At 35.0% G+C, this 14,835-nt stretch overlaps 1 protein-coding gene across 3 annotated transcripts; it reads left to right on the top strand.

Annotated features, from left to right (window-relative positions):
- The first annotated feature begins 60 nt into the window (after positions 1 to 60).
- LOC117962642 (kinetochore protein NDC80 homolog) lies at positions 61 to 13,196 on the top strand. 3 transcript variants are annotated; one of them, XM_034902432.2, is made up of 17 exons: positions 61 to 253; positions 968 to 1,057; positions 1,860 to 1,946; positions 2,560 to 2,686; positions 2,901 to 3,073; positions 4,056 to 4,158; positions 4,308 to 4,397; positions 4,711 to 4,804; positions 5,974 to 6,074; positions 6,566 to 6,710; positions 7,068 to 7,273; positions 7,850 to 8,002; positions 8,133 to 8,222; positions 8,617 to 8,709; positions 9,078 to 9,208; positions 12,054 to 12,156; positions 12,927 to 13,196. In XM_034902432.2, exons 2-17 carry the CDS (start codon positions 972 to 974, stop codon positions 13,047 to 13,049), a joined length of 1,905 nt encoding a protein of 634 aa, XP_034758323.1. In that variant the 5' UTR covers positions 61 to 253; positions 968 to 971; the 3' UTR covers positions 13,050 to 13,196. The 3 variants fall into 3 exon arrangements, with proteins under 3 accessions (XP_034758323.1, XP_034758324.1, XP_058850760.1); XM_034902433.2 differs by having other exon boundaries at positions 65 to 253; positions 1,863 to 1,946; XM_058994777.1 differs by lacking the exon at positions 61 to 253 and adding an exon at positions 301 to 386.
- Positions 13,197 to 14,835: the final 1,639 nt, after the last annotated feature.

Genomic DNA, 14,835 nt, shown 5'->3' with positions numbered 1-14,835 from the left:
ATCCAGCCGCAACAGTCACATGACCACTGATTTTCATGAATATATAAATTTCAAACATTCAAGTTTCAACTCAGCTTGTCTTGGTTGACCAATCAAAGCTCGCATTCACCTGTCAATCAAAAGAGCGCCGGTGCGTGTGTGTCCCTCCAGATCTGACGTCACGCGTGGTGGCCGTTGCTTGCTATTTGATAATATTGGCGGAATTTTTAAATTGGGTGAAACGTCATAACCAGAACAAAAGTCAGTAAACAAGGTAGGCAGCTTGGTTTAAATTTATAATCTGTTCGTAAAGCGATTACTATTAATATGACATAGGTTTCAATCGCCCAAACGAGATTTTGTATGAAGTTTAGCGTTCCGGTAAACAGTGTGTTGTACTACGACTAGTGAGTGTTTAGTGAAAAAAAGGGCCGTGACAACACTGCTCAAGTTATCGTTGTCATGTCCTGTAGTCTTCAATGCTGATAAACTAAAGTACATTTTACTTTTAAATGGCAACAGAGTTGTTTATGAAGATTTTTTTTTCCATGGTGTTTTTTTTTTTTTTTTTTTTTAATTATTATATTTTGTAATTTTTGTAGTGCTCTGTTACGCTGTACATACAAATAAGAACTGTAAAAAATCACTGCTGTGTTCTGTAGGATATATTTCATACTTTACTTTATTAAACAAATGGAATACTGTACAGCAAATACCTTGAATATAAACCTTCTAATCTTATGTGTTTTATTTCCCAAAGTGAAGTGAGGTGGAAATGAATTGTAATGTATTATTGTTAAATGTGAGTGATCTTAACCCGTGATATATCCAAAGTGATTATCACAAGCTTGTCCCCACTGACACCCATATTCTGTCCAGGACATTTTCAGGTGGTGATACAGTAATAAGAGAAGGGTGACATTAACAGGAATGATATTAAGCGTGTTTGGCTCTGACTGTAGTTTTAAATCAAATGTTTTCTTCCCAGGAAGATGAATCGAGCTTCAAGTAGCCGGCAGTCGCTGCTGCCGATGAGGGTAACCGACAATGGCAGAATGAGCCTAGCCACTCCACAGAGGTGAGTGTTAAGCAAAGTAAAGACTGCTGTTTCAGCATCAAGTAACTTTACAAAAAACAAAATACCAGAGGCAAAGTAATTGAATAATTTCAGTGTTATTGGGAAAATAAACAAATATGGGCACAGATATACATATTATTATTATTATTATTTATTTCTTATCCAGGGCGACTTTACAGTTGTTACAAGATATCACATTATTTTTACATACAATTACATTATTTTTACATACAATTACCCATTTGTACAGTTGGGTTTTTACTGGAGCAATCTAGGTAAAGTACCTTGCTCAAGGGTACAGCAGCAGTGTCCCCCACCTAGGATTGAACCCACAACCCTCCAGTCAAGACTCCAGAGCCCTAACCACTGCTCCACACTGCTGCCCACCTACTCGTATTAGGCAAATAAAGTAAGTTTTGTAGTAGAAGGGAAAAAACGAAAGCGATGAGTCTCCTATTAAAAATAACAAATCTGCAATAATTGTAATCTTGATGGAATTCAGAAAATAACAAAATAGATGTGGCAATTCATTAACAGTTAAGTGAGACAAGTCAAAGTTTTAGCTTTAAAACTCCTACATAAATTGATTTTATTGTGCATTATTAATATTATCATGTTACATGTGATTTAGACATGAGCCAAAACGTGGGAGGGGGGAGGGGGGCAAGTCATTTAGGGAGTTCTTCCTTTACAATACATCTAAAAAATAAATCCTTGTTTTTTCACACAACTGTTGCCAGTTGGATGGGACATTTGTTTACAACAGGGACTTTAATCTTCGTATGTGATAATTTATCTCAAGCAGCAAGGGGCCAGGCTTTGGGAAGTTGAACATAGCAAAACCCCAGTCTGGAACGAAGGAAAGAAGAACCAGTTTCTTTGGGAAAAGGTAACTACAAATTACAATTGAGAAAAGGGCACGTCTTTAAACCTTTTATTATATAGATAGAATGAGTGGCTAACTTCACCGTCCCTGACCATTATGCAGTACTATGTTTTAATTTGAATTTGATGATATGGGGTAGGGGGATTCTGCATAAAAAGTAACCATACAAGGCATCTCAATCTCCTGCAATACAGTGAACTAATGCACACCATGAAGTTGAATTATGAAATTTCCATGATGTCCTCATTCCAGAAAGTCACGTGAGGTTTGCAGCTTTAAGCCTACCTACTGCAATACAATACAAGTGGTGCCAAAATTTGATCAGTCACTGCCTAACATGACTGTCTGTAATGAAGTAATATAAAGTGACAGCTATAGGGTGCGCTCATTACCAGAGCAGCATAATTCACAACCTTTCAGAATTGCAAACGTCCTCAAGCTATTGGCATTCATTGTAAGTAAACCATAAGTGTGCGTATGTATGTGTGTGTGTGTCTATATATATATATATATATATATATATATATATATATATATATATACAGATACAGTGTATATATATATGTATATGTATATATATAATGTAACCTAACTCTAAATACATGTCTTATTTTAGGGCAAGTGGTGCAGGAATGTCTCGTAACAGTGCTTTTGGTGGTTTTGGAGGCGCTGAGAAAATCAAAGATCCACGCCCCCTCCATGATAAATCCTTTGTCCAGCAGTGCATAAGACAGCTGTGTGAGGTAAAGGAAAAATAATCCTTCATTTCCAGCTTCTATTTATTTATTTTTGCAACTGGTTTTAAAAAATAACCTATTCATTAGTTAATGAAGCCTTCTGTAATTTGACACCCATTGCAGAGCGGTTTGAGCATGCACCTTGTGTACAGGAAAACCTCAGTTTGCTGTGCAATGGGAGTGATAAATAATTCCCTGAAACATCCTGTCTTTCTCCTAGTATCTTGGAGAGAATGGTTTCCCTAGTCCAGTTACAGTGAAATCTCTGCAGTCTCCTACCTCCAAGGAGTTTCTGAAGATCTTCTCCTTCATATACAGTTTCCTGGATCCAACTTTCCAAATGCCAACCTCAAAAATTGAGGAAGAGATTCCAAGAATTCTTAAAGACCTGGGGTAAGAGAGATGCATTGGACTATTTCTCTAACTGAGCTACGAAAGGGGTGATGAAGATAGATCTGGTTTAAAATATAATTGGGGATACTGTTTTTCAGTTTTAACCGATAAACAATAAAACACCCCTGATACAAACAAATAATGAAATCTGTGCATAGCCAATAGACACTGAGGGAAAAAGTGGAAATTGTTATTCAATTCACATTCACCTCTTTCCCATTAAAAAAAAAAAAAAAAAAAACAATCTTTCCCACTGCAGCTGGGCAATGCCCCTCTTTCCTGACTCGTGTATATATCATTGATTCGTTCTGAATACTTTAAACCTACACCAACTACTGAGTGGCAGCACATTTGTACATTTTTATTGGAGACTCCACCTGCGAGATTTAAAACAAGATTACAATTGGTTATATAAAGCTATATTACAGTTAAGGTATGGAGGATTTAAAACAGAATTGCAAATTGTGGCAATGTAAAAAAAATGCCTACACACAAAAACCCCAGAAGAATGTGCCTGTGACCAGAAGGATTTAGTTGTGAAAGACAGCAAAGGAAAGAAGGTACAACTTAAGTGTGCATACTGTCTAGTTACTACAATAAATATTTTGACAGAAAAAAACGGCCAAACATTTTGGAAAGTAACCGAAAACAATAATTTCATACAGTATATAAAAATCAAAAGCCCCGAAAAAAAGATTTACATAAAATTTGAAAAGTTAAAAATAAGCACAGAAAAACAAGCCCTAATTCTAATTTCAAAGCTGATGTGTACGACAATCTTGTTCAAGTTAAATCTAAAATATAGCTCTTTGGTGTTTGGTTTTGTCTTGCAATGTTATGCACTCATTAGAACATACCCTTCTGACACTCCAGTTTGTTTGTTGGTCTCTTTTTTATAGACACATTCTCCCATCCCATTTAAAACTGGTGAATATTAAATATTTCAAGTTGTTGAAATACAATTGTTCCCCTTTCATTGCAGATATCCATTTCCTATTTCAAAAAGTTCCATGTACTCCGTTGGAGCGCCTCACACTTGGCCACAAATACTGGGAGGATTGATCTGGCTGATAGACAGTGTGAAGGTGAGTGGTTCTGTATGCTATCATACATAATTACTTTATAAATAGCAGCCTCAGGTTACTAAAGCCAGTAGATCTCAGTTGTACTGCACATTATACTTATGTTAGCAACATACTGATATAAATTGCTTAATTTATCTCTCTTTCTGCAGCTCTTTGATACCATGAGGGAACAAGACTTACTGTTTCCAGATTTCTCTGATGGTGGCATTGAAACCGAGGATGGAATTGAATTTAATAAGGTACTGCGTTGGATTGTATACCTTACCTGCAGTAAACTGTAAATGAAAGTGTATTGAGCCTCTGTGTTACGGAGGTTGATCTGGAATCCAACACATACTTTGCTCACATTGTGTATTTATATACGCCTCAGAATACATCTGTTTTTGTGTTGACTCAGTCCATTGTTACTTTTTTGTGTTTTTGAATAATGTTGTATGTATGTAAACCAGTCTGGATAACTAACACTGCATCATATTTAATTTAAATATCACATACAGTACTAGGGGGCAATATATATTGTAAGTTTGACCATCTCTCTTTTTTGTTTTGCAGCTGTTTATTTCTTACACTTCCAAGAGCTATGATCGCTTTATGCAAGGAGCTGACACCTTTGAAGAGGAAGATGCAGAGTTCTTCCCTAAATTGAGTATGTATCCTAAGAACAGCAAAATATACCAAACAAGCCAGATTAAATCCATTTAATGCCAGGAATTAGGGTGCCTGCAGTTTAGCAGACCCAGTAATGTTAATGTAGATGGATGCACATGTTTTAGAAGATGCATATTTATGTATATTTATCACTAAACTCCCAGATATATAACTCCATCCATATATAAAGTAATTATATTCACAACACAGGTCTCCTAAAGCTATATCTTAAAACTGCAATTTGCCACTAAACAGACCTATTTTTCTTTGTCATGAAACAAAATTACATATTTAAAGTTTTTCTTTTAACTTTTGATAACATCACAGTACAGCTTTGGCCAAAAGTTTTGCATCGCCCTGTGAAATGAACTCATTTTGGTTCATAGTGGACTGAAACCTGCTGAATAATGTTACAGTAACATTGAATTACATACCACTTTGCGTTTTTTCATATACTTAATGGAAAACTGACAAATGGAAAAATGTGACATTTCAAAATCTAACATCAAATACTGTACTACTATTATGGCTTCAGGTAGGCTATTGCGATATCATTTTGTAGTTTCATAAATCACATAATGTTAAATAAAAGATTAAAATGTTCATATATATATATATATATATATATATAATTTTATTTTATTATTATTTTTTTTTTTTTTTCAATTGTCTCAAGGCCTAAAATTCTAGGTGATGCAAAACTTTTAGCCATAGCTGTACATACTAAAAAAAAAAAAGATTTTTAAAGACTGAAAGTCAAGCCCTGTTAGGAAGTTTGAACTGACAACCCAAATTTTTTTTTTTTTTTTAGCAATCTTGTCAACAGTGATTTTTGTTGGTTAATGTTGTATACAGTACAATGAGCTGCAAAAACTAAAAGCATACATTTCTTTTTGATCTATCCAGAGAACATGTTATGTTTTTCTTAAAAGCAGTTCCTCCTGTATGGGTAAACTTGCATCTTTCATACCAAAATGGATCTTTGTTGTCAGTGTGATTTAATTACACTTCAGGTGTTCACTTTAAGAAAAGATGCAGTCTAAATAAAGCCTACTGCAATATCTGCAGGAAGTCAATAAACAATGAGAATCCACGATCCTGCTACCAATTGGAAATGTATCGGTGATATACATTCAGGTCATGTGTAGGGTTTGTATGGTTTTGCAGAGGATCTTTATAATGTCGATGAAGCCCATTTGGAATCGCTGGCGGAAAAATACAAGATTCTGACTGATGAGGTGGAAAGACTGGAAAAAGAGAGTCAACAAGTAAGTACATTTTTTTACGGCTCAACAAATATTTAATTTCCCAAGTTATTGAGAGTATCAGAATCTGGGGGTTTATGAATTTGTGTTCATTTTAATGTCACACTTTGTTTTGTTTTTTAAGTATGTTGGGAATAGATCATGGTAATCTACTTTTTCATGTTATTGATGCCTCTAATTTAGTTTTTGACAGCCGTCTTGGTTTTTACTAAACTGCTTCTATGGATTATATTGTTAACGGCATGCATTTTTTTAATTCTTTGAACTTACCAGAGGTATTAAAACTAACCTGTCAGGATATTTAGGTTTGTACAAAGCTCGACATGTTTCTATAATCAAAATCAGCAATTATGTGTATTTTTTTGAATGATACTTGTATTCATGTTCCCCTATTCAGTATAAACATTTGAACCAATTAAAATAAGATCAATTTGATTTTTCTGTGCTGTGCCTGACTCGTCTATTCACATCTATCTTTTTGTTTATTTCAACAGGACAGATTAATGACAAAAAAGTCAGAAAAACTTAAACTACAGACAGATTTACAGAAGTACCAAAGTTACCGCAGTAACCTGGAGTCTTTCAAAAGCAACCTGGAGCAAAAACTGTCTGCAGTCTCAGAGGAGTTGGATGGGGCAGGTATGATTGCTTTTCAAGTTTAAATATTTTGAACTTTTTAACATAGAAAACCTTCTCCCACACACCTTATCTCAATCGCAATGTCACTTGTTATTAAAGAAAAGTAACTAAACATTTAATTTAATTTACACCACATTACATTACCATATAAAACATTACAATATCTATTTATTATTATTATTATTATTATTATTATTATTATTATTATTATTATTATTATTATTTTGTTAAAGGTAGTCACCTTTGGTACAATAACACTAGTTTTTATACTGAGTGGTAGTTATCATACCTAGGAGCTGGTTCACACATTAAGATTTGTCCAGTGAAAAACAATCTAACATAACTCATTGTTTCCAGGATTGCAGATAGAAGCTTTAAAACAAGAAACTGGACGACTGCAACACATCTTTGAAAACCAGAAATTCTCTCAAGCTGATATAGAGAGAATAAACCACGAAAGAAATGAACTGCAACAAACAATTACCAACCTGAACAAAAATCTTGCAGAAGCTGAGCACCATATGTGGAATGAGGAAATTGCCCTGGCAAAGTCTAAAGAAGCTGTATGTTTTATTTATTTTTAATGAATTTTTTACACCACCTTGTCCAGTTGCAGCCATCTGTGATATTAGTAGCCTAGCTATTAATAAGGGGGATTCCCGTTTCTTAATTAAAATGGAAAGAAACTTGTCAATTTCACATCAGCATCACTGATTTCATATTTACACATTTCTGTAATCTTACAGATGTGGTTTGTTTTTAAATGGGTGCTATCCAGTTTATTTGAATAATGTATTAACTCAATTAAATTGAATAGTCAGGGTTTGGCACTGTTTCTCCTCACAGTGCTACAGAAGACCCTACTGAGCTGTTGTGTGGAACTACTTCATTGAGGGAGTATACGTTGACATTCTAAAATTGGGGGAAATAAATTGCATTTTAAGTGTCAAACTAAAATCATCAGATTTATCCAGATCAGGTGTACTGTTATCTCCTTATAGCTCCTTATATCCAGCAAATCTTGAAGTACAGATCCAGTGTGGGTAGCTGTTTCTGTTAGTTAGTATACCTTCAGATTGTTAATGTACTGGTTTTATAGGTACAATTTGTTTTATTTGTATTTTTTGTTTTCTCTTAAGGTGGAAGCCGAACTAGCAAAGTATCACACACTTGCCAGAAAGCTGAAACTCATCCCAGCATCAGCTGAAAATGCCTGTGGCCATGACTTTGAAATCAAATTTACCATTGAGTGTGGTCCATCCAGAATCGGTCATTACAAAAATCAAATTCATGTATGTTGATTTATTTTATTGGACATTCTACTTAACATTTCTTTGCAAAATGTATTGATTCTGCGATTTATTTATTTTTTGCGCAAAAAATTGATTACACATTACTCAATTTATTCATTGTTTAAATTAGACTCCCCTGATGAATATGATCTCTCAAGTGGAAGAGGAGATCAATAAACTGGTCCCCCAGAAACTAAGCATGGTGGAGACCTCAGAGCAGGTAACAGATATTTAACTGATGTTTAAGGTTTGATTTATTGTCAAGTTATTTTTGTCTGATTGCAGTTTGACTTTATTGAAATTTGTTTATTTTTTATAGTGGGGTAAATATAAAACATAAATCAAGAGGGGGTGTTTAAGTACTTTGGCTTGATCTGTATTTACTATTTAGTTAAGTATAATACAATCTTTTTAATGCCTTATCAAAATAATTAAGATTTAAGTCTAGCTGAGTTTCACTTTCCCAATAGCCCATGAGAGCACTGTGATAAAAACCAAAATATAACTTGTAAGGAGAGCTATTCCTTGCTTACAGTATTTGAAAAGCATTCATAACAAATGCCAGTATTTTTCCTCCATATCATTTTATAGTGACGTCTCTGTTTAATTTTAAGGTGAGCTCCATGATTGCTGACAAAGCAAACGACTTGAAGCTGCTGAAAGAGCAGCTACGAAAGCTGGACGAACAGCTGGAACAAGAACTGCATGTAAGTCTCAAGGATAATCAAACCATGATATGCTCTCCTAAACAGGGGTGTCCAGTGCAATATTAACAATGTACAAAAACTAGGATGGCAAAAAAGTAGACTAGAAAAGGTGGGAGCTATCCAAGGTTCTGAAACCATAATTTGTGCTAAAGATCATTATCCAAACCACAATCACCAATGTAACTAATGCTTAAAGAAGAAGAATGTCTCTGGAAAATGACCTTCTCTTTTAAATATATATGGGAGTTGTATTGCAATGTTTTATTTACAGAAATACATTGATTAACCAAACAAAGTTCTGGACATCTCCTGATCCCAGACGCGCAGGCTTTGCCGTTTGTAAAATGGTTGTGTTTGCTGGCTTGCAGGAGGCAGAGCGTGAGGAGCACAAGTGGTCGACTGAACTGGATTCCTTGGAGAGTCACAAAAAGCTTTTGGAGAAGAAAGTTACTGACGGTTACGATGAAGCTGTGGAACAGTTAAAAGCAACTCGGCAAGAGTAAGGAAAATATTCTGTCTATCAGAAGTATTTGTTTTCTTTAGAAATGTATTAATCTTTTCTCTTGACACACAGTCATCTTGTCATTTAGCACATAAACAGGTTCGTGCCATGGTTGTTAAGACCATTGCTAAGGAAATGGAAAACACCTTTCGAGGCTATAGCACCGTTCTGTGATCATAACGTCACAATGCAGCAGGGAGCCCCTGAATCAAAATGTGTAGGTGGGACGCAAAGACAGATCTCTGATCACAGAAAATCTTGAGGAGAGTACACTAAGAGTACACTAAAAGTATTTGCGGTGGTGGAGTTCGCTTTTAATAATTAAACAGTCGACCGGGAGAGAAACAAGCAGGCTGCATCCTGCCAGCACTGGAAAGCGACAATATGAATAAACTGCATTCAAAACATAGCACTGGTAACTGCCACTAATTTATACTGTTAGGTTTTTAGTTTTTTTCAACAGATAAAATTAGAATCTGGATTAAATAAAAGCTCAGGCACAATGCAACAATTTTTTTTCCAAAATGAGTAGGTAGTCGATATTTGATATTTAAAAAAAAAAAAAAAAACAAGGCAGAAAAGGCACTGATTAGGTGTTATTTTTCAGGTAATGAATGGAGTCCTCCTGAATGCCCTTTAATTTATTTTTTTTTAAACCATTTAAATGCAAAACCATGACAAAACATGTATACAGACTTTTTTTATTTATTTATTATTTGTCCTGCAGTTGCCTTTAATTAATTTTTCTGCACGTACTACTGCTTTTTATATGATGTAGAATACGTGAATGTAAACATCTAACACTAGTACGTACAATACTCCTTTCGAATAAACGTGTTATGATTTTGAATGTGCGGTTCTTAAGGACGGTATTATTGTCATTGCTTGCGCTCCGGCACCTCTTTCTTTACAAATTAAGCAAAGGTCAGAACTAATGACTCGAAGTTACTCGAGCCAGATTGGTGACTCGACTCGACTCAACCCGACTTGAGCAGTTTAGTGACTCGACTCGAGCTTGACATGTCAAAGACTCAACTCGACTTGAGTTTTTACTCCCCGATGACTCGACTCGTTACAACTCTGGAGGATATATTTACAAAATGACAATGTATGGATGTTAAGGTGTGCTAAGAAGACTGATTGATCTGCATGCAATCGGAGGAGAATCGTAATATAACTATCTATAATTTTAAATTAAATTGATGGTTTGGTAATTAACACAGATTCAGGCATTTCCCAGGCAGTCTTCTATCAGGCTTGTGTAGGGGTGTCAAGTTTAAATCTGTACACAATTTAGTTTGGTACAGGTTACATGTCCAGACTGTAAGCAGACTTAAACACCAAATACACTTTAATTCAGTGATGTTAAATAAAAATTTAAATTGTCAAGTCACAATTATACAGACAGTCAGTCAAAATGTATATATTGAATCTTTTACTGGAAAGAAAAACCCTTGTATTGTGAATGTGTCATTGAATTACTATTTGGATATTTTTAAAGAAAAGATCATTTGTACTAATGTCCATAACATCATAACATTTAATACAGAAAAAGATTAGAATTCAAAAAACTGTATCATGATAATGTATATCACTACAACCCTACTAAATAGAGAGTTATGTTTTAATTACATAGTTTAATCTGCATTACAATCGTGGAATTAAAGCCCGGAACAGACAGGTGCAGCGTGGTACGCAGGCATTTTGCCGCCTGTATCCCTGCCACTGCTTTAATAAGGTGTTGGACGGATCAGCGCGGGACAGTACTGCTAGTCCCACTGTGACGCTGAGTGGTGTCGCTCAAATCAAATCTGTCTACAGAGGTGTCCAAGCACCCTCAAGTGTTTGATCCCTCCCATATTTCATAGGAGGACAGGCAGGTCAGTATTTTATACATTGCCCCTGATAAGCAACCTTCCTGTAGCCAATTTGATACTGTTATCACTTTTTGCCTTTTTTTAAAATCATTTCTGTAGTTCAGTACTATTTTTACTAAGTAACTGGCTGTAAAAGGATATATTTTCTAACATTTCAGTTGTAGGCTACTTGCTGTCAGCAACATATTGTATGTTTCTTTGCTAAGTTGATAACTCATTTCATACACCTGCATATAAATGACAGAAAAACAACTTTGATAAACAAACCAGCGTTTTTATTTAGTTGATTATATGGGGGGCATTACAGCTATGGCCAAAATTTTTGCATCACACGCTATAGAATTAACTATTTTTGCTTCGTAAAGTCAAGTGAAACCTGCTCAATAATGTTACATTAACATATTGAATTACATGTCACTTTGCAGTTTTCCAAAAATAGAAAAACGTGACATTTCAAAATCTAACATGAAATACTGTACTACTATTGTAGTTTCCGGTAGACATTTGCAATATTATTTTGTTTCTTTGATTGCATGATGTTAAATAAAATATCAAAATTATGCTCATATAGTTTTGTTTAATTGTCTCCATCCTAACATTCTAGGTGATGCAAAACTTTTGGCCAAAAAATGTGAATTATATTCGAGTACATAGCCTACGGTGTGGTACTGACAACTACTGTACTGTGTCATTACATTTTTCTACAATACTGTAAGACGTCAGTCGCGTAGTGCATACTGCTTATGTGTGCCCGGGTGCGGACTAGCGGCATCGCACAGTAAAAATGCCCAGGGATGCCGTGACACACCTGTCTGTTCCGTCAGTGAAGACTACAGCATAGCGAGATTAAACAGTTATTCAGATTGCTTAAAAATTGCCTATTTTTTTATAATCAAATCATCACAAATATAGTTTGTGTGACTGGACAAAAAATACTAATGAGTTACTGTACTTGTTTGTTTCAGGTACCATCTAGTTTTGCAGGAGACAAGCGAAGAGCGCCGAATTGTGGCAAATAACCTGAGCAGCATCCTTGACATCGTAACTAACCATGTGTCGTTTGTGGAGGTAAACCAGATTTATTTCATCTGTTAGGGATAGTGTCAGGTATACCTAGAGTCAAAGCGAGTCCAGGTTTAGAATAATTAAACTCCCTCCAGAACACTGTCCGTATGGTGCAAGGCTATGTGGGAGGGATACAAGACCATTCCAAAGTGATTACCGCTTCTAATACCTCAAGGGCACTTAGTGAAAATCTGCAGTGATGTTAAAGAAGTGTTCTACATGGGTTAGTTGAATCTTATGAGCTACTATTGCTAATCAAGTTAAACAGAGAGGGATTAAAACAAAGTTTAGCCTAGTTACAGTAATGTTAGATCTGAGGTTTATTCTGGTGTCTATAAATGTATAAAATACATTTCTTAGTGTGAAGGCTCACTTAGTAAAAGCACTACTGCATTGAGTAGTTTGAATCCTGTTCATGCTGAATTTCTTATGGGGACCCACAAGGCTCTGCATTGGGTTAGGCAGAGACTGGGACTCGCCTGGCAACATTAGCTGCTTAAGTTCAGTAGGTGAAAGGAGACCATTGGCTTGACAGTGGGAATGGAGTTCGCCCGTTGATCTTCAGTCCTACTGAACTTAAAGTGGGTTTCATCATTGGGAAAACATTCAAATTGGAGGGGATAGGGCTTTTCAGAAGTCCTAGTTCTTGCATATAATTTGTAGACTTTAGAATTTAAAAACAGTGAATCTATTTATTTAAAAAAGACATAATCAAGCAGAACTGTATATCTGTGATGTGCACAAAGCTCAAAATGGTTAATATTTCTTTCCAGAAATTTCTGCAGGACCATCACAAAAGGGTTGATAGAGATTACCAGGAGGCAATTAAGGAAGACACCCTTGAGCAACTGAGGGAAATTGTGGACAAGTATATCCACAAAGCAAACTCTTTATAACATGCCTGAGAAGGAATTCAGTACAAAAATAAATAAGTCCTTTCTTATAGATTTACATTTTCAGTTTTTGTATTTTTTTTCTATTGTGTATTCTGAGTATCTTTCACATGTGTGTGTTTTTTTTTTATAATAAAGATTTGACTTGTTTCTCTTGTGTTTGTCAGAAAGAACATATGTCTACAGCCTTGGGGATGCTGACATAGCTTACTAATGAACAGGGGTGATAGAAATCAGTTGTCAGAGAATTGGTAACAATCAATTCAGTTATCAATACCAGTGAATTAGCTCTACCTTTTACATAAGCTTTCATGTCCAATATAACTGTTTCAATGTACATAAGTTCATAAACCAGGCTTTCCTGTTGGGAAGCTGGCTTTTTAGAGCACAAGCTATTAAATAATAATGCAGAATATCTGCAGCAGTTTCTGTCCTTTCTTTGATGTCAGACTGGTAGAAAGGTCATCTTTTCTCAACCCTGCATTGCTAAACTGCCTCCCTCTGGTACTTTTGCCATGTAACTGAGGATTAAAGCACACTATTTTTTTCAAAGAAAGATGCATCACATATATTTGTTACCAAAAACAGCCACTGAAAGTATGAGAGGGGGGGGGGGACTACAAAAGGAAGGGGAAAGAGAATAGTCTGGATGCTTTTCACTGCATATAATCAAAGTCTAAGTACCTTAGACTTTGATTTGGATAGATGCTGACAGTTATCTTGCAGTACAGAGCAAGTTTTGGGTTTTTTTTTTTTTTTCCTCTGAGAGACCTTATTCATAAGAAGTGGCTACACCATGAAGTTTAAGAAAATGCAACTGAAACTAAAAACAATAAAGCATGTGAAGACTTTGGAAATCCTCTGGTGATGAATAAAGTGCTTGTGTGCAATCTTAATTCGTTTTTTTACTGGGGAAGCAAGGTGAGGACTATAACATTGTCGATTGCATGCCACCAGACAACATAACACTGTTTATGCCTTCATGATGCAGATTTTTTGGCATTTCTAGATTCAGAATCTAAATGGATATTTTTACACAAAGCATTTATTTAGCCTTTATTCTTGAAGTCATTTCTTTAATATATATGGACAAAAACAAATGAAATGTAATTTGTATATTTTGCTTTAACTCGTATGGACTACTAAATTGACCAAACATTTTTCTAGCATTTCAAATCCAGTTTGAAATACAATCTAAGTCTTGATTTGACTATGTTTATTATTATTTTTGTTTTTTTTTACCCTTGTCAAATTCTTATTTTTACATTTTCATATCTGCACTGATGTCCGACCACTATTACTTAAACAAGATGGGTGCAAGAACTAACAGCAACTGTCATTACCTGCTAGTTTAGTTTGAGTTCTACATTATTTGAGATGAGAGGATTGAGAGTGGAAATTCGTTTGGACTACAAGGACAAATGCAAATTTCATGTAGCATTTGTTTGCAATGTTATTCATATTAGAGATTTTTTTTATCTTTGCATAACTTTATATGATTTTTATATTATTTTCTTTAAGTATCAAACTATATTGTACATGTTTAGCCTCTCTTCGATTGTCTGGGAATGTTGAAGTAATCCTTTTATTGGACACATTGGTGATGTTGACCACTGAAGGTCCAGTGCCCCATGGTTATATATATATATATATATATATATATATATATATATATATATATATATATATGGTTATTAAAAAGGCATGTAAGAAAACATCTAGAATGGTTGCAACTGTTTAATACACTGTTCATTTTATCATCATTTGAAATGCTGTTTTTATCAGTAGT

Source organism: Acipenser ruthenus, chromosome 21 (genome assembly GCF_902713425.1).
Source record: "Acipenser ruthenus chromosome 21, fAciRut3.2 maternal haplotype, whole genome shotgun sequence".
In the NCBI taxonomy this organism is placed as follows: Eukaryota; Metazoa; Chordata; class Actinopteri; order Acipenseriformes; family Acipenseridae; genus Acipenser; species Acipenser ruthenus.
Note: the sequence above shows the minus strand (reverse complement) of the source record. Positions and strands in the feature narration are given on the sequence as shown.